General features: G+C 42.1%; 2 protein-coding genes across 5 annotated transcripts in view; one reads left to right on the top strand and one right to left on the bottom strand.

The window, feature by feature from the left end:
• The first annotated feature begins 309 nt into the window (after positions 1-309).
• LOC107211938 (mucolipin-1-like) lies at positions 310-1,147 on the top strand. Its single transcript, XM_015644535.3, has 2 exons — positions 310-546; positions 855-1,147. The coding sequence occupies exons 1-2, from the start codon at positions 313-315 to the stop codon at positions 1,068-1,070; spliced, it is 450 nt and encodes a 149-aa protein (XP_015500021.1). The 5' UTR covers positions 310-312; the 3' UTR covers positions 1,071-1,147.
• A 1,981-nt stretch (positions 1,148-3,128) lies between these two features.
• Positions 3,129-26,298, bottom strand: part of UAP1L1 (UDP-N-acetylglucosamine pyrophosphorylase 1 like 1) — a 41,289-nt gene continuing 18,119 nt past the window's right edge. For 3 of the 4 annotated variants that reach the window (XM_033518499.1, XM_033518502.1, XM_033518501.1), the window contains exons 9-20: positions 21,906-22,014; positions 20,625-20,761; positions 19,510-19,670; positions 17,728-17,837; positions 16,295-16,480; positions 13,919-14,067; positions 13,126-13,314; positions 12,089-12,279; positions 10,352-10,472; positions 8,518-8,715; positions 8,086-8,217; positions 3,129-7,272 (exon numbers count right to left, since the gene is read on the bottom strand). In XM_033518499.1, the coding sequence (XP_033374390.1) occupies positions 7,069-7,272; positions 8,086-8,217; positions 8,518-8,715; positions 10,352-10,472; positions 12,089-12,279; positions 13,126-13,314; positions 13,919-14,067; positions 16,295-16,480; positions 17,728-17,837; positions 19,510-19,670; positions 20,625-20,761; positions 21,906-22,014 (1,887 nt within the window). In that variant the 3' untranslated portion in view covers positions 3,129-7,068. The remainder of the gene's footprint in view (positions 7,273-8,085; positions 8,218-8,517; positions 8,716-10,351; positions 10,473-12,088; positions 12,280-13,125; positions 13,315-13,918; positions 14,068-16,294; positions 16,481-17,727; positions 17,838-19,509; positions 19,671-20,624; positions 20,762-21,905; positions 22,015-26,298) is intronic. The other variant, XM_033518500.1, reaches the window with a different exon arrangement.

Genomic DNA, 26,298 nt, shown 5'->3' with positions numbered 1-26,298 from the left:
GAACCAGCGCCAGAACCAGAACTGGGGGGTTTGGGGGAGGGGATTGATGGGATGTGGGGGGATGGTGGGAGATGTTGGGAAGTGCTGGGACACGGTGCGACACCGTGGGACACGATGGGACATGGGGACGTGGTGGGACATGGGGACACAATGGGACATGGAGACATGGTGGGATGTTGGAACAGGGTGGGACATTGGGGACATGGTGGGACATGGGGACATGGTGGGACACGGTGGGACATGGGGACATGGTGGGACATGGGGACACGGTGGGATATTGGGACATCGGGACATGGTGGGACATGGTGGGACATGGAGAGACACAGTGGGACATTAGAACATTGGGACACAGTGGGAGCTGGTGGCACCCCGGCGGTGACAGCGGTGTCCCCACAGGAGTTCAGCCAGGTCCTGTGGCGCCGGCACGGCCGCGCTGTGTCCGTGTGGGAGCGGCTGGAGTTCCTCAACGGGTGGTACCTGCTGCTGGTCACCAGCGACCTCCTGACCGTGCTGGGCACCGTCCTCAAGATTGGCATCGAGGCCAAGGTCAGCCCTGGGGACGGGGACACCATCTCTGGGGACAGGGACACCATCCCTGGGGACAGGGACAGAACAGGACACCATCTCTGGGGACAGGGACACCATCTCTGGGGACAGGGACACCATCCCTGGGGACAGGGACAGAACAGGACACCACCCCTGGGGACAGTGACACCACCCCTGGGGACAGAGACATCACCCCTGAGGACAGCAGGGAGGGGACAGTGACACTCCTGAGTGGCCATTGTGACCCCTGGGTGCTGGCCCTGTCCGGGTGGCGCTGTCCCCACTCTGTCCCCGCGGTGTCCCCACAGAACTTCTCAGACTACGACGTGTGCAGCATCCTGCTGGGGACATCCACGCTGCTCATCTGGGCCGGTGTCATCCGGTACCAGACCTTCTTCCAGAAATACGTGACTGACACTGGGGACACCTGGGGACAGCTGGGAACACCTGGGACACATCTGGGGACACCTGGGGACATGGACAGAGTTAAATCCCATTTTTCCTGCCCAAAATCCTCTTTGTGACACTTGGGGTGGGGACAGTTCCCATTTCCCCTCCCCAAATCCCCATTTCCCCTCCCCAAATCCCCATTTCCCCTCCCCAAATCCCCATTTCCCCTCCCCAAATCCCCATTTTCCCCTCGGGAAGGTGCTCAGCACCCTCGGAATGGTGCTCAGCACCCTCGGGACTCATCCTGCACCTTTTGGAAGGTGCTCAAAAACCCTACATTAAAAGTTATTTCTATTAACAACTATACATATATAATTAATATTACATATTAAATAGAAACCTATTTGTATTTACTTATAACACATATATCTTTATATATTACATATATATATTTGTATATTGTACATTTTATTTAAAAGCTCTGCCTCTACCCGAATAAAAACAAGCAAGCCTTTATTTTAAACTAGATTTAAATAATTCTTTTCAACTGACATTTATAGTTTTTATTTATATTTTGTACATATTCCTGTATTAATTCTATGGAATATAGGTTAAAGCATATTACAGTAACATACATAATATTACTTATCTTTTTGATGTGTATACTTATGGATATTATTGATATCACGTATTTTCTATTTTTATGTCCTCCTATTTTTACATTTCTATCTTTATCTATTTCTCTATTTTTCTGCTTTTTGAAATCCGCATTTTTCTATTTTAACCTCTATAAATTCATTCACCTAATACATCAGAATGACAAAAACATAAATCCCTAGTCAACCCTAGTTCACGGTACGCACTCATCTCTATGGAACTTAGAGACACAGAAATTTCCATCGGTGCGTTTTAATATGTCATTGATGCACAGATGTATTTTATACACATTTTACAGGAAAGAAATACATGTAAAAACAAAACCCACTTTCTTAACCCTAACCCATTACTGACATATCAAAACCCTAATGATTGAGTGGACCCTAACCTTTGACCCCTTTGACCGTTGACCCCGTGACATTTTGCCCTATGACTTTTGACCCTTGACCCTGTGACCTTTGACTCATGACCCTTGACCCCCAAGACCCTTGACCCCATGACCTTTGACCCCATTACCTTGAATTGGGTCTCATAGGGACCTCTAATCAGGGCTCTCTACATTATAAATGAAAATGAGAACAAGAATAGACTCCCAGGTGGCATTACCGTTACATACCTGCTGGGCTCGCTCCCGTTGGAAATATTTGGCGCCAGGCCCTGGGTAGAAGTGCCCTGAAATGCAGCTTTAAACCCTTGAAATGCTGGAAAAGGCAACGCTTAAAATGAGCAAATGGGACAGCTACCTCCACTTAAACAGATACAGTGGTAAATAAATGGCTTCTCCCCTTTAATTTAAACCTCTCAAATATTGGGGAAAAGAGTGGTTTTCCTTGCCTTAAATCTCTCTTGGTGATGGAAAAGGGGGCATTTTTCCCTTAATTCAGATCCATAAAAAAGCATCAGCAACATTTGCCCCTTCAACTTTAAGTGGAAAAAAACGGAAAATGGTGATTCCCTATCAATTAATACCTCTAACAGCACAGAAAAGGCAGAGTTACCTCCAGCTGAGACTATCGAAGTTGCAGGGGAAGGATTTCTCTTCAATTCGAACACAGGTTGATTGTGGAATAGGAAGCTTTTTCCCTCTGTTTAAACCCCTTTTTTTCCTGATAATCCATACCTGTTCTGGAGCTCTGGAGAGGGAGTGGCGAGGTAGAAGGGGAAAGTTGAAAGCTCCCCCCGGCCCACCGCGTGCTGCCCCGCCCGCTCGGGTGCCGCCGCTCGGCAGGATGGGCTTTTCCCTCGGCTTTCTCTTAAAGTGATCCTCCCCGCCTGGGTGTATCCGGCTGCTTCCCCGGTCCCTGCTGGGTGCCGTGACCCTCGTTCCCGGAGGAAGTCCCGGGATGCCCCCGCTGGCCCCTCTGGCGTCTCCCTGTGTGGGTCTGCCCGGGTTACCCTCTGAAAACTGCCTCTGCCGAGAACTGCTCCCTTCTCGTCCTCACCGGTTGCACCTGGGGCTTGTTCAGCTGGGCTTATAAGGAGAAACAAAGATCTGGTAAGGAACTTCAAAAACGTAAGACAATTGCAAATCGGAATTTCATTGAAAACATGAAATTTTTATTATAATATGCAATATTATTTAAATATTGCAAAAACCTTTCCTGTCTTCATCTGTCATCGCAGCCAACATCACGCTGGCACAGAACAGGAAATAAGGTGTATTCTTTGGAGGAGTAAATAGAGCTGTACCTGAGCTTGGCATCTGTTATAGATACATATTATATTGTTGGCTTTTTGCAAATATTAAAATGAATGTTATATGTATATGGTTAGAAAACTTTGTTATATTAATATAGTTCCATTTCAGTTATTGATGAAACTTAGAAATAGTAGTATAATATACATATATGTTGAGCTATGGCATAGTATTAAAACAAAAACTACTTTTGTTTGTATAACCTAAAGACTGAAAAAGATAGTTAGAGACCCCCCCTCCATTCTTAGATTATCTTGTCCAGATGAGGACAGCAGTGGCCAGAGCTCTGAGGGAGGAATTTATTGCATTTCTGTTATCAGGGAATATGAAAACTCGGTGGAGCCAGGAAGATTGATTTATTGGGAAGGGGGCAGGTCAGAAACTAAACAAAGAAACATCTAAAACTTAAAAAGAATGCTTGAATCATGTATGAGAATTTATGAATATGTAGTAAGGTTCTGTTTTTAAGGGACAATCCTTTGTTAGTAAGGTGCGCTTTCTTGGCTGAATACAGAGACAACTGGCCATAGCTGTATATTTTACTTAATTTTTATCTCTTAATTGTCTATTAAACTTTTAAATTCTATAAAAAATATGTGAACCTCGTTTTTCACAGCATGGAATGCTGAAAATCCTGTTACATGAAAGTCTTGCAGAACATGAGAGACCTGTCAGCCAACACCAGGGACCTTGCAAAACTGCCAGTTTCTAAGAACTGCAGTGAGAATTCAGCTTTCAAAAGTTCAGGAATTAGATGGTAACTGCGCGCCGTCTAGCTGCTGAATTTTCTTTGAGCAAACAGGTCAGTGTTTCCCAAAACGTGGCTCAAAGCCCCAAGTGTGAGACTCCCAAGTTAACAGCCCTGCAATTTTCTGTGGCTCTGCCCATGCCTGGCTGTTTCTCAGTGAAAGCCCAAGGCTTTCTATTGCAAAGGACAGAACACCGGCTCAGCGGTGGCCTTCTCGCAACACTCCACTTAAGCCAGGAATGTCCCAGCATGCAGAAACACCAAAGTGGGTTACACACCCAGCGGTTCAAGCTTTGAAACAAAGAACCACAAAGGGAAGCTTTGAGCTTCTGTTGCACCGGGGGAGCGCATCATGGAACAGAAATAGGCTGTGAAGCTCAGAGACCAATCTGCCACAACGGTTTGTTAAGGAAGTAAAAATAAATGGGCAATTAAAATGACCTCTGCAAAAGAACAGATGAGCTTTGTTGAGATGATTCAGTTCGTCCTATTTCACACATGATAGAGGAATCCGAAATAAGCGTTGGTTATCGAAAGGAGTGAGAGCTAACAATCCGAACCTCAGGTTGAAAGGCTGAGGAGAAAATGTAAAGTCACACTTTGAGGAGTCTGCATGTCCCCAAGAGGAACTAGATAGAATCAGTTGGACCAACAGGCTCAGCTAAAAGACAAGACATGTTTGGGAAAGTGACAGTTTATTCTTCTCTCCTTCAACTCGTTAGGAAATTAATTATTACTCTCAAAGCCAATCATAAGGCAAAAAAAGTATCCCACAGTCCCATTTGTAGAATCAATTACATTAAGACTTGTGTACAACTTCAAAACCAGGAGATTTTTGGTAAGCGCTTATATGTATTCCATTTTCTAAGAAATCTCTCTTGCCTCAATCAGGCAGCTCTCTGGGTGAAACACCGAAGCCTGGAAATTTTACAGTCCATAGCACAGTCATAACTAAAGGTTCAAAATTTGCTTTGCTCAAAGGCACGAGGCCAAAATAACACAGGTCAGCAGAACTTGGGTAGTGTCACTGAATTTAGATTTTTCATTTTTTTCTTTAGTCTCCAATTTTAAGCTTTTAGCCAAAGCTCAGCTCCTCAGCAGTACAAACCTGCTTCACGAACAAAAAAACTGAAGGTGTTTCCTTCCACATTTCCCCTGCAATGTCCTCATTTGTTGTTGTGCCAAAGAAAACAGAAGCCTTGGCAGCAAATCAGTTGTGCAGCCAAAGGCCATAGCATTCCACCACACTTGTGAGAAGGTCATTGTCAGAGTTACTGCTGGCATGTGAACATTCCGCACTGACTGGTCATGTCCCGCCAATACCGAGACGGAGTCCATCTGATGACAGAAAAATGCGTATTTAAATAATTTGTAGAACTTCTCCATTTCCACTAGTATGTGGAATGATAAATATTATAAAAAAGACTTAAAATAGTGGTCCCAAGAGTAACTTGTAACTACAGCAAACAGAATGGATCAACATAAAACAAAGATGCATCTTACTTTGCAAATCAAAGGTTACAATTACTATAAAATACCTCCCTCAGCCACTGGAAAATGAACCATCGAATTCAGTCAGCTCCATTAATGGCCAGGGACCCCTGGATTTAGTGGGGAATGCAGCTCCTGGCCCTCATGACACCCACTGCCATGGGAGAAGGAGACTTTCAGTGAGACTAATCTCTTCTGGAAATATAAACAATTACATTTCTGAGATGTTATCTGTGAATATGGGACTGTCCAAGTCCAAATCCAAAAGGAAAAGCACTCTAGAAAGATAATTTCCAAATTCATGGCTTAAAATTTGTAAATGCGCACATATAAAAATGAAAGATCCCAGGGCTCCTGTAAGATTCTTAAAAAACCTGGGTCTACTTTGTCTTTGAGTAACTGAAATTAATTTCTCCAGTTCTACTGGGGCCTAGAACTGCTGTAATACCTTTAGACTGTACACTTTTAACACTACTGCTGGAAATATCCAATGTACTTCTAAGGAAAAAAATAACTGAAAATTTCTCCACGGTCCAAGAAATTACAAATAACAGGAACTTTACTGTACAGTTGTAAGCTTGTTTTGAGCCAACAAACACCCATAAATGTGATATCCGAATGGGAAGGGACGGAAGGAGGCTGATACCTAATATGCTCACAAGTTTTCCCAGTGCCCAACCTCAGAAAGCAGCTTTTAGTCAGAATACCTGAGTCTAACTGATGCAAATAAGATATAAAATGCATGAGTAGTTTTACTTGCATTTCACATTATCTCCTGCATTCCTGCAGGGAAGTTAAAAAACTGCAATACCTCTACAAAATTATATACCACTTTGAGCCAAACCAGCAGCAAATTCTCTTTCACCGTTCGTTTCAGACACAGCTTGAACAGACTGTTCAAAGTGTTCTACAAAACTAAGACACTATACAACAGATGCTCTGCTGCCTCTTCCTTCTCCTAAGGTGATCCAGCATAGCTCAGGAGTTTGGAATGAGATCAGAGTACCAGCAGCTATACTGACAGCTTCTCCCTGGGAGAGCACTACAGCTGTTCATTCCACTTTCCACCTGAACCACTGTCACAGTCTGACAAAGGAATGCTCTGTAATCCAGTGTTTCAGCTAATCCAGAATAAATCAGAAAACCGTAGGCTTACTTCTGCTCTCCAGGAAAAACACTGTGCCCTAAGCCAACTTGCTACATTCCCAGTATTTAATGAGCATTTAGTAACACTGACATAAGTGAGCTCTGGATCACCAGAGCCCCGAGAATGTCATGGTCCACACTACAATTACCTTCTGAACCTCATCATCAGTACCAGAAACCAGCTTAATATGGCACAGCTTTGCCCATCCCAGAAACAGGGATTAGATTTAAGACTGACATGATTTTTTCAAACCAGAGATGCTTTTCCCAAGCTTTTTTGTTTGCTGTTTGAAGTCAAAAAGGTGCATTATAGCATCTCTCCTCAAACCCTGAAAAGTAAAGTGACTTTTAGATAAAAATGCCACCATTGGAAGAAGATCCATTGATGCAGAGTCTATGCTGGCACCCAGATAGGGAGTGGATGAGCCTCTGTGTTAAAGATGTATTTGTCAAGGTTGATTAAGTCTATGTCATCTGAAAACAGCAGAAACATGTATTTGAGTGTTTCCCCAAGAAAGAAGCTCTCCATTTTATCCCGTGGCTCTGGATTACTGGGATTCTGAACGTTGTTAATGGAAGTATAACCACCTGTAGGAACCTGTGGGAAAAAAAAAAAAAATTATATCTTTACATAACCTAAAATAAATTTTTAGTTCCTAACACCCAGATGCACTTGGAGAAGGTAAGTGGTAAGAAACAGACCATCATGTTTTCATACTTTTCATTCCATCCTTAGTTTTCATTTACATGTAAAGCTTCAGTAATGAAAAAAAAAAAAATCTCATTACATTTTAAAAGAAATTACAACGATAAATGAAGCAAAATATTCATTTGTGCTAAGGGTAGAGAGGTATCACAAAGAACATCCCTTTGAAGTTTCTGGACAAATAAACTGAAAGGAACCAGCAATTTCTCCATTAGAGTTGTAGGCCCAAGCCTTGTATCCATTTTCTTAAGAACAGGCCACTGATGCTTGGTGCCACACTTGCAAGGCATTATCAGTGGCATCTCCACGCGCACTGTAGTCAGAGTGAATAGAAAACCCTTCTATTAAATCATTAATGCCATTTTGTGGTATTTTTTTTCCTTTGGCAACTGTAATTGAAGAGTTCTTTCAATCCACCCATGTCCTTCTCAGCTTCCAAAGTCTAAAAAACTTCAGATTTTAACAATTTGGTAGTCTTGCCTACAGCTTCTGCATTTAGGTCTTTCATCAATATGATACAAGTTCTTTCACTATGTGGACTAAGCAGGGTATCTCCATCCATAACAAATTTTCTGCGTATACTTACAAATTCCCCCACAGTTATCTGATGAATCTTGAAACACAGTATGTTTTCCAAGTTGGTGTTAGAAAGCAAGTGAGCAAATACAGTCCTGACAGAACAAGGTCATTATGAACTGGCCTTACCCGGGTGTATCTGTTGAAATTCTGCAAGATTTCCCAGCCCCAATCTTGGTATTTCTTATCACCGGTGAATCTATACATATAAAAAAGGCTTTCCACAGTTTCTGGTCGCAATAAGTTGTGCCTGTCTGCAGGCTGCAAGAGAAAAATGGCCAGATATTTCAGATAGGGAATTTCCTCCAGGATTCAGCAGGGAGAAAAAGAATTATTCACATCTCCATCTGCTCCTAAGAGTTTTCTAAGCATAAGTCAGCTACTAAATATACTGCTAGGGTAACTAAAACCAAAGCCTAGGGTAGAGCTAGAAGACAAGGCAGCAAAAGAATTAACTGCTTCACAACAAACCCCATCCCTAGTAACTGGCTGGGAGTTCAACAGCAGAATAGAGCTACGGAGAAATCGTGGAACTGGAGTTCAGGCCAGTTGTCTGTTTACCTTGATTTCCACATCCCTGTGGCCCTTCTGTGCATGGAGGTTGAAGTGTACGATCTCTGGGCTCAGGCCTGTCTCTACTTGAGCATACATCTGGTAGCAGGTTTCTATAAGAGTTTCAGCCAATTTCATATGATCAGCAGGCAGTCCATTGTGAGCTCCCAGTGCTAAAGTACCCGGCAAGAAGCAAACCAAGTGATCCTGCAAGACAAGACAACTCTTACTGAAGAGTTACACATCAAATGGCAAGGGGGAGTAGGGGGTCTGTAAGTGTACCTTTGTCTTCTTAATTTTTTTTTTCTTTCACTTCTTCAAAACACATTTCTGGTACCAACATGAGGATAACTTTTTTAAATCTGATGTAATGTAACGTGAGGCAGGCAGCATTATTACAGAAATTGTTAATTTCAAAAATGTATAAGAATGTGTTTTTATGAAAAGTTCCAGAAAAAAAAAATCTCAGGTCACATTAAGGGAGAGTGTCTTTTGGTTTACCAGAAGCATACATTTCATATCAGCTCACGCAGGGCGTTAACAGAACCACCTAAAGGCTTGGCTGTCCTCATTCTAGGGCTAATCTACCACTGATATAAGTAAGCACTTTGGATTAATGTCACATATGGGATCTCAAATGATTCTCAACTTTCAGAATCCAAGCTTAGGTCTCATCACCCAAAAACATAGTAAAACCACTCTGATGCCCCTGTATGGACCTTTAAAAGCTTTGTCCAGTCCTTAGGGAAAGTTGAGGGTTGTAAAAGCCAGCGTAGCCATAGGAGCCAAACATCTCCCACTTTTCCAGCTGGTCAGCATAAGAGACCCATCCAGCCTTTCACCCAATAATAATGGATTAAAAGCAAAATCCCGACTCCCTGAAACACAAGGAAGTGCTCTGAAATGTACAGACACCTAAGCCAAACCTATCTGTCTCAATTCAACTCTGTCCTATCTTGGGATGGGGCAGCCCCCCGCTACCCAAAACCCAGACTCTGGTCTTATTCATGGAAGATTTTTTGGAGAGCTTTTGGGAAATTCAGATCCAAAAAGCACATGCTGTAAACTAGAACTGAGTATCTTAAAAATACTACGTGAGGAAAGGCTATATGTACATTAATAATACATCACCGTCTTGTGTGTCACAAGCCGCACACACTACAATACTTGCACTGCATGAGATTTTTAACTGAAAGATCTTAAAATGCACATATTAGAAGCAGAGGGTTAAGATAAAAAATTTTTCCTACAGCAAACAGCATACTGTTTTACTGAAGAATCTTCCAGGTAGGAAAGCAAAGACATCACGAATGGGCAGAAACCTCCAAAATTGTTAATTTCTTTTTTAACCCCATAATACAATATTAGATGACATGCTTCTTTCAAAGGCAAATCTGAAAACACAGGTGTTCAAGTGTCTACGTATATTTTTGAATTATGGAAAATGACTAATACATAAAATAGGTATTATCTCAACAATTTCAGACACCGGAATTTTATGACCAAAACAGAAAAAAAGGAAAAAAGAGAGAGAGAATTTAGTTCCAGCACCAAAATGTTCAGTCTTGAAGGAAGAAAATGGGTTTACTAGAGTAACTCATAGAGAAGGCCCCCAGTTTACACATGTGTTTAGTATCTTCAAGGCAGTTACTCATTACTGCCATCACACTGGACAGATGTGTATATATAGACTGCCTTGAGTTTCAGGGTTTTTCTTTTGGGGGGGGGGGGGGGGGTTGGGGGGTTTTTTGTTTGCTTGTCAGTTTGGTTTTGTTCTCTGTGTTGGGTTTTATTTAAAGTTTGTAATGGTTTTTCTGTTTTCTTTTGCAGTTGTGTTTCTTACCATCTTGGCACTGAAATGGCCATGAGCAAGCTCTCCTACAAAAGTAAGCTTCTTGGGTTCTGATCTCTGAAGAAGATGCTTTTTCACTCCTTCTATGGCTCTCATATAATCTTCCAACAGCCTGTGAAAAAAATCATTCCCAGTTGGCTCACATGCACACAGTCAGAACGTATTTGATCATAGCTGATGTTCAGCACAATCTTTTAGGCAACTGTTACTGTTATTAAAGTGTAATATTTAATGCAATGTGAAACTTAAAAATCCGCTCAGTAACTATCAATACAACATTAATTGGTTGTCACTACACTGTAGCAGTACCGGGTTTAGTTGAAAAGTATATATTAATACTTTTGTACTTACTCAAATATTAAAGAAAACACCTGCAGCTGTTTCTAGGCAATAACCAGATTTTATTTCAAAAATCCTTGGAAGCAGAGCTATTGAAATCACAGCAAACCTAGGCTGGGATGGACCTCTTGGAGGTCTCTACTTCAACCCTCTTTTCTGAGGCAGATCAATTACATCAGGTTGTCTGAGTGGTTATCCAAGCAATTTTTTAGTACCCCCATCCAAAGATGGAGATTCAAAGAGTTTGAACAGTCTTTTCCAATTGACCTTTTTAATTGTGAAACATTGTTTCACAGTATTTAATTTAATTTTTCCTTGTTTTCATATACTTTCAATATAGAAAACAACCTGTTGACTGTGAGGTTCACAGAATGCCGCTGTGGTCCCAAGGACACTGGTTCTCCATTTACAGTAAGGTAAGCTTTGTGAAGAGCAGTGATAAAAGCTTTGTTTGCAGAAAGGCATCTGCTCTGACACACAGAAATGCCTCCAACTGACACATTTTTGTTTGGTCTGCATTAAACTCCTTGAAATTAACAAGATCTAACATAATTAGCTTATATGCAGACTTGTCTTGAAGCAAAGCTTCTTTTCCAACATCTTTAACTCCTCCTTGCAAACACTCTTCCACTAACGCAGAACAGATAAAAGAAACATATGAGACTTGAAGAGGGACCTTCTACAAGAGCACGTAGTGATCAAGCAAGGGTCTTTAAACTGAAAGCAAGTGGATCGATATTGAATATTTGGAAGAAATCCTTCCCTGTGAGGGTGGGAAGGCCCTGGCACAGGTTGCCCAGAGAGGCTGTGGCTGCCCCATCCCTGGAATTGTCCCAGGCCAAGCTGAATGGGGCTTGGAGCAATCTGGGATAGTGGAATGTGTCCCTGCCCGTGGCAGGAGTGGAACTGGATGGGCTTCAAGACCCCTTCCAACCCAAACCAGTCTGGGATTCTGGAATTAAAGAAAAGACAACACGAACATCAAACTTCTGTCTCCTTTCACCTTTCACTAACAAACCCAGAGCAAACAGACATCGCCGTTGAAAGGGAATGCCCACAGTATTTCAAAAGTGTCTGATTATGCTCAATATCTATCGAAAACACTTAATTCTCATCTCCCGTCTGTGACGCTCCTCACATTTGATGACCTGAGGAATAAAAGGTTTTTGTGGAGAGGAGGTTTTAAGACTAAGGCTAACTCTCCTCGTGTTCATTCATCAAGTTACCACAGGTCTGTCTCTCTTTCCACTTAGACTGCTTTTAAAAACAGTAATAAGTTCAGCTGACTCTTGGGGACATACATTATTTTTCTTTAAGCAGCTAACTACAACGGAGAGTTTTACAGCTCAACTAATTATCGCACCAATAGGAGAAGTGTAAAGAACTTACTCATTTTCTTTCTTTCCGCCCTGAATCCACTGCTTGAGCAGATACTCGTAGTAGCTGTCAGCTCTGGCTCCCAGAGTGTAGACCCCCAGGTGGGTGAACTGCCCGCTGTTGGTGTTTATGAACATAGGCACGAGGCCATCGTTTTTCCCTGAGAGTGTGTGAACATGCTTCATCACCTCATCTACAGCTTTCTACAAGAAAGAGAGCGGCAAACATAAACTATAGGTATAAATGAGGTACAGAACTGTGTCTAGGCACTATAGTGCAGTAACAAATCTGTAACTTTTCTACCCCCAATTAGATTCAGGGTAATCAAGTTCTGCTAGAGCAATATGTTAAATTCAAGATTTCAGACTTTTGGACTCCCAAAATATGATTTTGTTCATATTCTATGTTCAAGTACTCTGAAGCAATTGTAACCGTTTCCTTTCCTTGAAGGCAAGCACACTCGAAAGCCCGTACTATGACACTCAGATTTACTCAGACTCGCAAAGTAGAAGTCCAGCAAAAGTAACAACTACATTGATCTATTTAGGAATAGCTAAGGTTCTTTAAATTACTGCATTCTTCAACACTGAGCTGTGGATACAGTTCAAAATAACATCAGCAAACAAAAAGAAAAGTGAAAAATATTATTTTCTCTGAAATTCTTTTTATTTCAACTAATGTTTCCCTCTACAGTGACCTGCTCTCGGACTCTCATCTAGCGAGTGACATTTTAGTTCCTTGGACGATAACATTTCGGTTTTGTTCTCTGCATACAGAAAATGGTATCAAGAAACCACGCTCAGAAATTATGGGTTTTTTTAGTTAAAAGCTAGTTCTGAGGATGAAAAATAATTACTCATCTCCACTACTACTTTTGGTATTCAATAAAATAATGGAATATTTTGTTTCTTTTTCTTCCCTTTTCTAGAGTTTCACAACTTCTTTATCGTAACTTACAGACTCCTGAGACCATGAGTACTGATGAAGAGTCAGTGGTAGAGCTGCAGAGAAAAGGAAAAAGAGAGCGACATCACCTGATTCTTCCATACCTGGAATTTCTCATCTCCAGTCAGACGAGAGAGCTCCCTAAATTCTAACTGAATGCTGGTCACCTCTGCCACAGTGCTGTCAGATGTCCAGCGAGGGGGATGTGCAGTGCCCCGACCAATGTTGACATCAGAATATGGTATCTTGGAGGGGGTCTTGAATGCTGGCATAAGCCTGTTTCCAATGTCTTTCTAAAGAAAACCCAGGAGCGCAAGACAAAACAAGAAACAAACCAAAAATACAAATATACACATGCACATCCCATTAGATTTTCTTCATAAAGCAGACAGAAAAAGAGAGAACAGCGGCTTAGTTTTAGATGATGCAAGCAATTAAAGAAATTTAGAAAGTCATTGTTAAAGTGACAGTCGTTCATAGTAATGAGCAGAGTTTCCACCTTGTCCTTAGCACTGCACGCCTCATCTGAGGCCGCAATGCCTATCATGCAGTCACTGGCTGATCTAGCTGATATGATGTGGTGGCTGATGCCGTTAAGACACACAGAAAGGGCAACAAAAGACAACTATTACCCTTTGCCAATAATTTATTTACTCTTTCATGTTATTAACTTTCTGCTGGTCAGCCATTCATCAGCAGAAGAGCAATCAAACACGAAGAGGTGACAAGCACAGCAAGGCTTGAGCAGGCTTCAAAGCTTACTGTCAAATGCCTTTCCCACCACTCTAAATATGAAACTGTTAAAAACCAGCAACGTTTAACTTTCTGAGGAATCTTCCCTCAAATTTCCAATATGGAATACAAAACCCAGTTTCACTTGTAAGTCAAATCACTCACAGCTTTTTCCAGAAAAAGGCTATCTCCGGAGAGGTGGTAGGTGCTCAGCAAGCCACCCAGGATACGGATAGTGCTCTCAAATAGGTTCACATCCACATTTTTATCAAATATTAAATCATTTGCTACCCATTTCCTTGCTTCTTCAAACTCTGCAAAGCATAAAAGGTAGTTCAGTTATGAACTTCTAGTGTGTTCCAACAACTAAAGACATGAGTACTCCATAGACCCATGACAGTTTCTTGTATTTGTCCACAGAGATATTTTAGATCAAAAATTAAAAAAGAGCAGATCCTGGCAGAAGTTTCATTACCATTGGCTTAATTCTTATTCAGCACACACCACAGATGCATACAGAGAGATATATACCCAACAAAACAGCAAGTCCTTAACAGTTTAAGAAAAGAAGAAATAAGAGGAGTTTTTTAGTAAAATAGTCCAGAAATTTAAATCTTTCAAATCCATCCATTTGACTTGTCAGATAATTAGTTACACCTCCACAAAGCCTTATGGTTTTAATTAAATCCTTTTCAACCAAAGCTATTATCTACCTAGATTACAGGTAACATTGTCAGTTAACAGTTACAGCCTAGCAATGTCCTCGGGAGCCTGCTTCCTGCAAGACATTGCAATTTTTTCCCCTAGAAACAGAAATGGCTGTCTATCACACTACTAATTCAAAAGAAAGGTTAAAAGAAGAGCCATATTAGGTTCATCAACCAGCTTAGCAGCTGGTATCACAGTATCACTCAATGACTGCTTTGGCAAAGGGTCTCTCTCCGTGGTGCACATGAGTCAGCTTAGCCCTCACAATTGGAGGCTGAGCTATTTCAGAGATCTCAGAACTTCTGGAAACTCCTGCTTGTGAGAAGCAGCAGAACAACCAGCTTGCCAGAAATGGAAGGTATTCCTTAGGAGACGAACTCTGATGCCTTTGCACCCTCTAGTCTTGGAAGCTGGGCAAATACAGGATGTTAGGCACATTGAGAGGAATTACTAACAATCTCCAGTCAGTGTTGTCAGCAGTACAACAAAGAAGGCAGAGTTCTCTGCCATAGAAGCTGTTGCTTTCTGATAAGAAAGACTGGCAGCCTCAAACAGAACTTGCATTTACATAGCATTTGTTATACAGAAGAAATTCCAGGAGCTCTCTAAGGCAGTCAGCAGAACTGTAGAATAGACTAGAAATAGAAATAGAAATAGAAATAGAAATAGAAATAGAAATAGAAATAGAAATAGAAATAGAAATAGAAATAGAAATAGAAATAGAAATAGAAATNAATAGAAATAGAAATAGAAATAGAAATAGAAATAGAAATAGAAATAGAAATAGAAATAGAAATAGAAATAGAAATAGAAATAGAAATAGAAATAGAACAGAACAGAATAGAATAGAATCCCTCACCAAGAATCCATTTTCAACACATCTCAAATACTAGTAATTTATGTTAAAAACTCTACTCAGTTCACAGTTAATTTTTTACGAAAAAAAGAGCAGCACACTGACAACTTGATGAAACTTCAAGATAGCCTGCTCAGGCCTAGGGCTGCACACACATGACGTATTATTTTACACAAACTTCAAAGGTAAAAGAGACAGAACCATGAAATACTTGGAGTATTTATTGTACCCTCACTGGCAGCTCTGTTCTTCCCATCTTGACAAAAAATGCTGCAAGATTAATAAAAGTTTATAAAGGTGGCTATCTACCACAGTTAAATAGATACAGTTCCAGAAAATTTTAAATACCATTAAAAAAACCCCTCTGCATCACCAAAAAACAAAATCCCAACCAACCCAAACAGCCAACAACAAAAAATGATCTTAAACACTGATTAAACACTTAAGATTTTTGCAACAGAACTGCAAAAATTTTTTGGCTTACTTTTTAAAATCTGTTCGAAAGTTTTATAACATGCTCATTTCCAGAATAACTCTCAAAAATACAGACAGCAAAACAATTCAGGAAAGAGGTACTGAGCATTCCCTTTCTCCACCCACGGCTTTCTTATAGCTTTCTTAAAGCCATATAAGAAGTATTGATATTAGGTGTGATAAAACAAGCAAGGAACATACTGGGAAACTACCCAAGAGTGATGAGCAGAAAGCCTCCAGTGGCTGTATAATGGCATACCGGCTTTAGTACAGAAACAAAGACCAGAAAGTTTATTAAAACATCCCACAAATTCTACCAGATATATACATTACGTATACATATATACGAATGCATGTATTTACCCTCACAGGAAAACTAAATTTATAGGCCACATGTAATAAATATTCCCCTCAAAGAACACTGAATGTTCTGAATGCACTGCCTGAAGAAAAATTAAGAAATTATTTTAGAGGGAAAAAAAAGGAAGAGGAAAAAAAATTACCTTCTTTTAAGCCTAAAATCCACAAGGTATCCAAAGCATCAATCAAGGTAAGCCCAAGTCCAAACCACTCACTGTAGGACTTGGACAAAGGCTTCAGCTCATCGTGGCCCCAGGCAAAATCCTTGTACCCTTTCCAGGCATGGCGGAAGGCTTCAATCACAGCCAGCTGGCGCTCATTGATGGGCACTGCAAAGGAGAAAGAGCACCTTGCTCAGGGCTTCTGCAGGGCACCGATGAAGCTCTACTACACACCACTTTACTGCATTCCACCGAAAAGAATTTTTTTTCCAAACTAACTGATCAGCGCAATGTTAAAAACACCCTCGCGCTCTTTTCAGAACAGCCTTTCCACTGCAGAATAACCAGTTAGTGTTTGCAGTCAGCAACTCAGCCAAGCAGAAAGAGAGTTCTCCCTGGCAACAAAACTGTCACTTCTACAAATAAAACAGTAAAATAATCACAAGCACAGTTGTAGATGAGTATCGCTAAAGCTCAAAAGAGATGAAAGTCCGGAAATACCAGATTAAGATCTATGGCAATTCAGGTACCGAATACATATGCTTAACAATAAAATTCTTAGCTAATTCGACACGTAACATTTTTTCTTCATCCTCCCTCCCTTACTAACTGCTTTCTGTTAAATTTAAAATCAGTTCTACAAAATTATTCTATTGAACTTTCTATTTAATACCAAAATAGAAAGAAAATTTACATTTTCCATCTTGGTAAAACCATTTTCCATAGGTGTACTGATTTTTTGCTTGCAATGTGCCATGAAGCGAAGCTCATGTTACACACTGAACACGAAAACTTTCAAGCCGTTAGATGAAATTTTGAAAAATTACGAAAAAACACTTCTAGAGTGGGAAACACCGAGCAGCATAACTAACCCCATAAATGCTTGCAGAAGTGCAAATACATCACACTGAAGTATGTCACGTTTATCACACCAGAACTTCCCGGTTTCTTTTCTGAACCCAGAAAAAGGAACAACAGGTTCTTTGTTCCACAAGTGCAGCCACTTCAAAAACAACTTCTGCACATTTCTGGTGAGCCTTAAAAAGAGTTCCATTCAGTTCAGGGAGGAAATCACTTTCCCTGCATTTGCAGAACAAAAGGAAAGGCACAGCTGAAAAGTAAGCTCTCTCTTTCATGGCCTCCTTCTCAAGGTAATCCTGTTCTGCCTCCTCCCAGAGGCTGTATTTACAAGATTTGTCTCTAAAATTTATTCTCAAATTCTGAAGGCTAACAAGCATGAAGGCTGGCATAGTGAAACAAGAACACTAGCAAATTAGGATGTTCCAGGCAAGCAATCTCTCCTACGCTTTTTGTTTCCTTTAATCAAAATAAATAAATAAAATAATGTGTATGGGGAGAAACTGCACAACTTAAACCATAAAAGCAAACAAAAAAAGGTATCATTAGCTATTTACCTGCTTCTTTCTGGTATTCAGCTTCCACAGACGAATGTTTTTCTGGTTCTGTTATTTTACTGGATGGAGGTTCAGTGCTTTGGTCAGGTTCTATCACTGCTCCTCTCCAGCTGCAAGTACAAGGGACTGTAATTAAGATTTATTTTGGTCACAGAAAATCATGCAAGTGAATGGGACTTATCTCTGCATTTCCTTTATCACACAATACTTTGATGAAACAGAAGTTAGATTTTGTATCCTTGATCAAAACAGCTATGTTGCCCACTAGGTAAGTTTTCCGTTCAAAGAAATTTTCTTCGCAGAGAAATTTTACTTGATTAAGAAATGTGTGTTACGAGCTCTTAGAAATTCATTAAATATCTTGGCAATGGAATTTAATAAAAAACTTCTTAAAATAAATCAAACACCTGAAAATGCTGTATTACAGGCAACTTGTTATCTACCAGCTTTAAAATTACCACAGTAGCTACTAATGCTAAATAGTACCACATAAATGATGATCACCAAAACTCATCATTAAGCACAAAGGATGAGATGCTCAAACTACTAACTCTGCTATCAAGGGAACACAAGCCTTCTCTGCCACCACAGATGGGTAAAACAGTTTTTACAGGTTTTTATGAAGAATCTCCTGAAGGAGATTTCAGAATGGACTTCAAGTCAAGCCAAGTTCATATCAAGATCAAACAATCTTGACCATACCATTTAATATATAGGTATGTTGCCTTTGAGCCCATTATATGCTTCCTAAGGGAAGCAGGCTTACAGGACCTTTAAAGTCTGTCTTGTTTACAGTCAGCATACCTTCTTAGATAAATGCCATATTTCATTTCTTACTTTCATTCTTTAAATTTGTAACTAGCCTTCACTATGTTTTCATTGATCTTGCAAGTTCTCTTGTTACCACCTGTTTAACCCTGAAAGTTATAGCACATGCAAAAGCAAAACAATAGAACACTTTCAGACCATATTGACAGCCAAAATGCTGAGCCAGGCACAGCTGTGATGCTATGACCAGTTCATCTGAGCCAGTGCTAAAGTGCTAAACACATAAAAACCTCAAGCCTCGTGTTCCAAGTCCGAAGAACCTCTGCTGAACTTTTAGTAAACTTTCCTATACGTGTGTTACTTTCCTTCACTTACTCCTAAATCTAAACACTTCCATAACCATATAAGCACAGATCTTCTGTTAAAGATACTACTAGATACCGTACATCCCTGTACTAGGGATGAATTATCTCGTAAGAAAGAAGTAAGCACATGGTGTTACACACGCACAACTACGTACACATGCGTTGGTCCTGTCTGGTTGGCCTGGGCCTGCTGTGTTTAGTGGCACCAACCCACAAGCAGCACTGACACTGCTATCACTTTCTAAACCTGCCCCAGGACAAAAACACTTGCAGCAGCACTATTATATTGATACTATTACATTAGTATTTATTACAACAAACAGCAGAAACCTCTGGACGCGAAGACTCCTTCTGAACATTAAGAGTACCTAAGTGCATTAGAAATACAGCCGGCCTTACACAGCTTCAAACCCTCTGCAGCTTTTGATACAAACAGTAAAATAAGAGAAACTGCACATTTGTCAAAATTAAATCTATCAGCCTAGCAATATCAGCAGCTGTCAGGCCAGGCCAGAGAACAAACCCATGCAAACAAAGAAAATAACCTCAGACACATACAATGAAAAGCTCTTACAATTTTCACTCCAACGCTCAATGGATCTTGGGGGGGCAAGGGGGAAGCACTGTACCTTGCCTGAAATGTTTCTACCTGATTATGGATTTCTCTGTTTCCTCTACTTTATCCACTTCGACCAGCCCTTCTACAGCCCTCATGGTGTCATACTGGGTCTTCAGCCTTGTGTCTCTCCGTGGTGCCTTGAGCTGAAGATTGGAAGGACCACGACGAACGTGAGGCAGTTTTGGTGGCTTCTGAGAATATAAAGTGAAAAAAAAAATGTGCTTGGTAAGTTGCAGAGATGGTAAAATTTCAAACTGTAAATCAACATCATTCCAGTAGTAAGCATAAATTCAGATAAATCTTATTTTGTTTGTTTTGCAGCGTGCAAATTCTGACCTGAATGGAAGGTATGCTAAAAACCTTGTGTTTTTATTTGCTTTAAACCTTTGGTAAAATCATACAGTTCTTAAGTTTACACTGATAAATTACTTCTAAACTACCTCTACTGCTACCAGTATTCATTTAACACGAGGCAGTGACAAAGGATTGTAAAGATATTTGATTCCCTTTTATTAGGCACAGTAAATTTACGGGAATGGGCAAAAAGAACACAAAAAAAAGTTTCCACAATGCCAGTGTAAATACTAAGAATTACTATACATGTACATTTTTGCATGATGAAGAAAATATTTCACACAAAATTTTGTATTCGTTAACTGAAAATCCCTGAATTCATGAGATAAATCCATGACAACACAGTAACCAGTATTCCTTTGCTCTATTAATTCACACAGTTGATGTTCCTTTCCCACTGCATTCCCCACAAACGTAACCCTTCAAAACCTCCTATCATCTGCTCTTTCTGATGCTATTTCTCAAGCTCCCAGATAAACCATGACTCCAGGCTCCTCACAAGAGTGATGCATATAGCACGAGCGAAGCCTCAAGTAAGAGGTCACTGTGACCTAAAGTCCCGGCACTCCTTGGCAGAGCAATGAGTGAAAAACAGCATACAGAACATGTAAATAAAAAATACAAAGGCAAGAAATACTACATCAAAACCCTTCCTGAGAGGACAGCATTCCACCAAGAGCACGCTTATTCCAAGTTTTAACTCCTTCCTCCACAACAACTGCTGGAACCAAGCACAATTTGCCTTCACAAACTCTTTGTGGCATTAGAAAACAATTTTTTTCTCGCATTACCTGCAGTGAAAGCTCAGGGTAGTCTCCATGGTTGGTATCTGCTTTCTCGGGCGCTGGTAGAACAGCTGGATTTGCCAGCTTTAATCTAGGAATTTCTTGTTCTGTCCTCTGATCATCCAACAATTTGTTTGTTATAGCTAGACACACAAAGGAATACTCATACACACATACTTAGCATATGGAATCAACAGTTAAAGCTGCAGTTAGAAATTTATAACAGTTTGCTGTATTCAAGTAGTAGATGCACCTCCAAAAACTGTTTGCATCCACAAAACATTGATAAACACACACTAATTGCTAGATACAAAGTTTATTTTGGTATTAATCCTCTCCCTAATATAAAAGGAGGCTGCTAAAAGGCACACAGGGAATTTTAAAATTGCTGCTATTTCAGTTTTTCAATACAATCCATAATATCAGAGGTAAATATGCATTAGTATTACACAAATGCCTGGAATTTCTAAACTGACAGGCAGTCAAAACCAGGAGAGGATTACCTTATTCTAGTGATTAGGTTTAAGCTACCTGTATCTACATACAAACATAATAAAAAAACACACTCGAAACCTTCAAATCTTAACCAACTGTCATAGTTTAGGAATGGTACTCCCCAATTCAGTGTTCCCTGAAACCACAGAAACCACACTGCCATTCTCTTTCCCTTGTCTGTTTTCCCCTTCCCGTTCCCCTTCCCTCTGGGGTGTGATGAGCTGAAAATTGGAGGCACAGAAGGCAAAGCTCACAGGTTGAGATAAGAACAATTTTGGGGAAACAGTAATGAAATAAGAAAACAAACAGTAAGGCCAGCAGTATTAATAACAAAAGGTATAGGAAAAATAAACTATTTACACGAAGGCAAGAATACAGACAGCTGCCCCTGCCATGTTCTCTCTACCAGAAGGAACCCCTTTTCCCTGGCACAGAGAGTTTCTTTCTCCCCTCTCCCATGCCCAGCAACAACTGATGCGGTACAGAGTAACATCCAGGCCTTAGCTACACCCTCTCCCAGCTACTTCAACAAGTTAACTATCCTGGCTGAAACCGAGACATCAACTAAAACAAAATGTTGCTCTAGTCAAGAAAAAGAAAGCAAAGGCATACAAAAATATTTTTGATTAAGAATCACATAATTCAAACATCACATAAAATCATCTCAGAATTGCACTTTAATGAATACACCCAGTCATTACCAATGGAAATTAAAACTGATTATAAGACCCACAACAATCTCCTAACTCTAACACCTCATTCCGGCAATTCTGAGCTGTACAGAACACATACTTTTCCATGCTTCCCCCACGCTTGTGTACGAAATTACTCCACACACTGCCAAGAATGCAAACAGGAAGAGAATGACACTCCGCTGGAGTCGGGACAGCTGCTTCCATTTCTTTAGGAGAGAAAAGTGAAAGAAAGAATATTTAGCATGACATTAAGAACCTACTTGGTTAAAAATAAACTCTTATTAGTTCATTCAGATTAAAACCCACAAAATTGAGTAGGTTTAATTTTATCCTCTGCATATGTCCATTGCTTATTTTCTTAGATGAAGAGAAAAAAGAAATCCAACCAGCTAGCATAAGAAGCATAAGAAGCTCACAAAAACGTAAGAGCCACTTGCTGCAAGAACCTCAGAACCTGCCAAATGCCAAGACTCCCAGAAAGCTTCAACTACAGCTGACTTTGAGCACAATCTCCACTGACTGACCTGAGCACCTGCCCAGCTATCAACTGGGAAATCAGCCAAAAGCCTCTTTCCTCCTGGCTGGGGAGGGACTGCAGAGTGCACATACAAAATTAGAAACAGAAGAAAATGGTAGGAAAACTAAAACTGTTACTGTAGTAAAGAAAGGTTCAAAATAAGCTGAGCACCGATCACTGGAAAGGTTGTGGGTTTGATCCTTTTATAGGCCGACTGCTTGGAGAGTGGGTCCCTTCCAAACCAGAATATTCTGTCAATCTGTGAAAGAGAAGTCAGGTATCCAGGCTCTGACAAGCGTGGGAGCTGTCACACAGAACAAGTTCTGCACCACAAAAAAATAAGCCACCAACCTACAGCAAAGTGAAAATGAAGTAAAACACCAAAACAATGAGCAAGACAAACCCACAATTTTCAAGCTTAGTCCTGGGCAAAAATGTATTGTTAACATTAGATTATATACAACAATGACTAGATTACACACAACAATCACTGAAAAATTGTCAGCAAATTACATTAACCTGAAAGAGGCCAAGGTACATTAACTTCCATTTACAGAGAAGCTGGAGTTAAACATTAAGTGCTAAATTATCACTGTTACTTTTCCAACAGTCTCCTGAAATTCACTACTGATTTGGGTATACAGAGAGGGAACTTCATCGCTAATGCTACACTTGGGAGCAACCTTTCCCACAAACCACACAGTACTTCCCACAGTCCTCATCCTCTTAGCAACAGGCAGAGGCCGGAAACGTCTCGGTGGAGAACAGTATCAATGTGACACTCTGAGTCCCACGGTACAGTTTCCTGACTTCTGCCTGCACTGTTGACTGTACAGTAATACTGTACACCCTTTTCTGTGCACACTGCAAGATGCTGGTCCCACTCTGTCATCTTCAGTTCTACCTCCTGGGAAAACCGTATAACCCTCTTCCCATTGCAGAAAGATGCTTGAAATCCAGCAGCCCTGTGGTTCAACAAGGTAGGATGGAAAAAGAAGCTTTAACTGTGGTGTCTCGCAAAGGGTAGGAGTAAGGCACAAGAACAGAACGTGTGAGGGCATTCACCACTTACTGGGTTTTTTTGCTCACAGAGAATAAGGATAAAATGAACGATGATGACTCGGGCTCATACCTCTCTAGCTGGTAATAAAAAAAACTGTGGGACCGTGTGCCTAAACAAGTTCTTCATACACTTCATCTGATGACCTGTGAAGCCTCTGTAGGTGACTATACATCATCTCCTATCTGTAACAAGAGCTATCTTGTCCCTTTGACTCACTCTTTCCTCACAAGACTCTCCAGCCCAAGACTCCCATCGCACATGAAGCTGCCTGCCCATTCTACCCACAAGCAGACAAAAGGTCACTTCCCAGACCTCTACCAGAGAACCCCTCACCTCACACTCAGCTTTCACACTGAAAGTAAAACTGTTCCCTTTACTCTCCTAGGGCAGAAGACAGGACACTCCCCTTAAGCCTTAACACAGGGAACAAAGGCACAGAAACCAAATCTCACTCCCCTCATTCCTGTCCAGAGAGCGCAGCGTTGACCCTCAAACGTCCGTTAGCAGAGGACAGGACTTTACCGTATGCCCCCGTCCCAGCTCTGTTCATGAAAATAAAGACATGACGTGGAGATGCCTCAGCCTCACACCGCGCCTTACACACCCCTACCCCGCGGAGAGCAGCCCCGCGGGCACTCCGAGAGCGGAGTCCTGCGCGGGGCCGACCCAGCGCCCGAGGCCTACGGCCGTGGCCTCAGCCCGACTCGGAACTGGGGGACCACTCCAAATCGCCCATGACACTCCAGCTGCACCTAAGCCCAGGGACGCTTCTGGCCGCTAAACTGCCCTCCCCCATCGCCAGGTACCCCCCGCACCCAGCCCGGGGATACCCCCGGTACCGCACAGCTCTCCGCGTGGCCCTCACCCGCCAGCAGGAGCGTCGCCGCCAGGCCTTGCCGTTGTTGTAGCCACCGACCCCGACCGCCTCCTCCGGGCCGAGAGTGACGGAGATGAAGTCCCGGCGCGGCGGTCCCGCGGCGGCGGCACCCGAGTACATGGCGCCGCCTCAGGGTCCCCCTGCCGCCATCGCCCCGCGGGACGGAGCGGCAGCTTCCGGCAACCGCTTCCGGTGCCGCTCTGTCGCCGGCACGTCCCTGCTCGGTGGTAGCGGGGCGAGGCGGAACCTAGAGCGCTCGACGGCGCCGCGGAGGCTCCGGCCCTGAGGAAGCCCCATACGGGAAGGGCCCTCTCCGCGCACGGGCGGGCGGGGGTTTCAGCCCCCGCTGCCCACTCGCCGAACCGCCCCGAGGCCGCAGCCCTGGGAGTGGCCCCTGCCCGAGCCCCCCACCTACTTTACCGGTTCCGGCTTCAGGCCGGGGGACTCGGGGCTGCGTTGGTTTTGCCCTTGTCTCTCGCTGTCCCGGCGCACCTCGCGAACCGCGCCGTGCCCAGCGAGGACAGCAGCTGCCGGGGTGGGCAGTGAGGCAAAGGAGAAGCTGGGAATCCTCGCTGTTGGTCGGTGTCGTGAAAGTACGACGTAGAGACCAGTCACAAAGTCATTGGCGTGGAAGAGCGGGAAATGAAGACGTGCATGCGGGAGGTCATAAGGAAAATCAGCTTACGTAAATGGCCTGCAAGTCCCCACGGACTCCCCTCAGAGTAGGCTGCTGTGGTGAGGCACAGCTCCGGCACAAAGCACTGTGCCCCGACCCGTGGAAGGGGAACGGACGCTGCGGCTCCTCGCGCCCACCTGGAGAGTGAGAACGGCCAGGGAAAACCCCGAAGTCCTGCTGTCTCTACAAGGCAGGGAAGTGTTGTCTGATGGCATTACCACCTGCCACCGAAAAACTGAGAGTTTTCCAGCAGGCAATGCGGGAACACGCGCCTGAGAATAGACAACTGGAATCTGTGAGAGGATGTGTGTGAGTGGGTGAAAAGCAACTTAACCAGTTGTGTAAATAAACCCTTCCATAAGACCTGGCACTGAATTTTTGGTATGCAGCAGGAAGCACTCCTCCCACACAAGTCCTTCCTTCGGGTGCTCCTCCAGAGCCCCCCAGCCCTGACACTCCCTCTGCAATGAGAGAGTTCCCTGCATCTTCCCTGCAGAGAAGAAGGGACATACTCATTTGGAGTAGGTAGTGATGTACATTGAGAGATATAGCAAGACCGGGTTTGTAATAACTTCTAGATCAGGTTCATAGTTCAATAGGAAGAAGGGAGCAGTGAAGCAGCTGCTTTAAGACTGCTGCTCTAAGTGCTGGCACCGAATTCACCTCCAGCTGTGCCTAAGTGGCAGGTTAGCATGCATCATTTGAGCCTTCATATTTGGAATCCACCTCACAGTAGATTTTAAAATAAAACTGAAAATTTGGTGTTTTCTGAGTATTTCATGATTAAGAAAACTAATCAATCAAAAATCCTGGTAGATACGAACAGCACATAAACAAGAAGAAGAACAATTTAAGATGCCAAAGCATGCGTTCATTTTTAGTATTAATTTTCCTATCACAGGAAACTACTGACTCATGTAACTTAAAAACATATTTAAATCCCCGGTAGCCTTCACATGGGTGTCAAGAGAGAAAGAGGGAAAGAGGCAAGAAAGGGAAGATATGAAAGGGGGGGGGAAAGAGGTAAGAATGGAGATATGCTTCTGACATTTGCTGGGTTCAGCCCTAAACACCCAAATGAGGGGAATCTGCCATTTGTGAGGTGTTACTGCCTTTCCCTACTGATTGTGCTATAAACAGAGCCCTGTTTAAGAAGTGCCTCTCGTTGGAAAGCAAAGTAAAAGCTGCACTGCAGCGAGTGCTCATTACCGACACACCAGCTGTGAGACTGACTCAGAAACATGTTACTCAAATCGACTTGAAATAAAGACAACCGCCACTTGCAATTAAACTCCCTTCCCTCAATAAACTAAGCTGAAAAGCTTGGGAAAAATGTACAGCACTGTGACAATAAAAT

The sequence above is a fragment of the Parus major genome, chromosome 17, assembly GCF_001522545.3.
Source record: "Parus major isolate Abel chromosome 17, Parus_major1.1, whole genome shotgun sequence".
Classification (NCBI taxonomy): Eukaryota; Metazoa; Chordata; class Aves; order Passeriformes; family Paridae; genus Parus; species Parus major.
The sequence above is the reverse complement of the archived record's forward strand: the minus strand, read 5'-3'. Positions and strand labels throughout refer to the sequence as shown.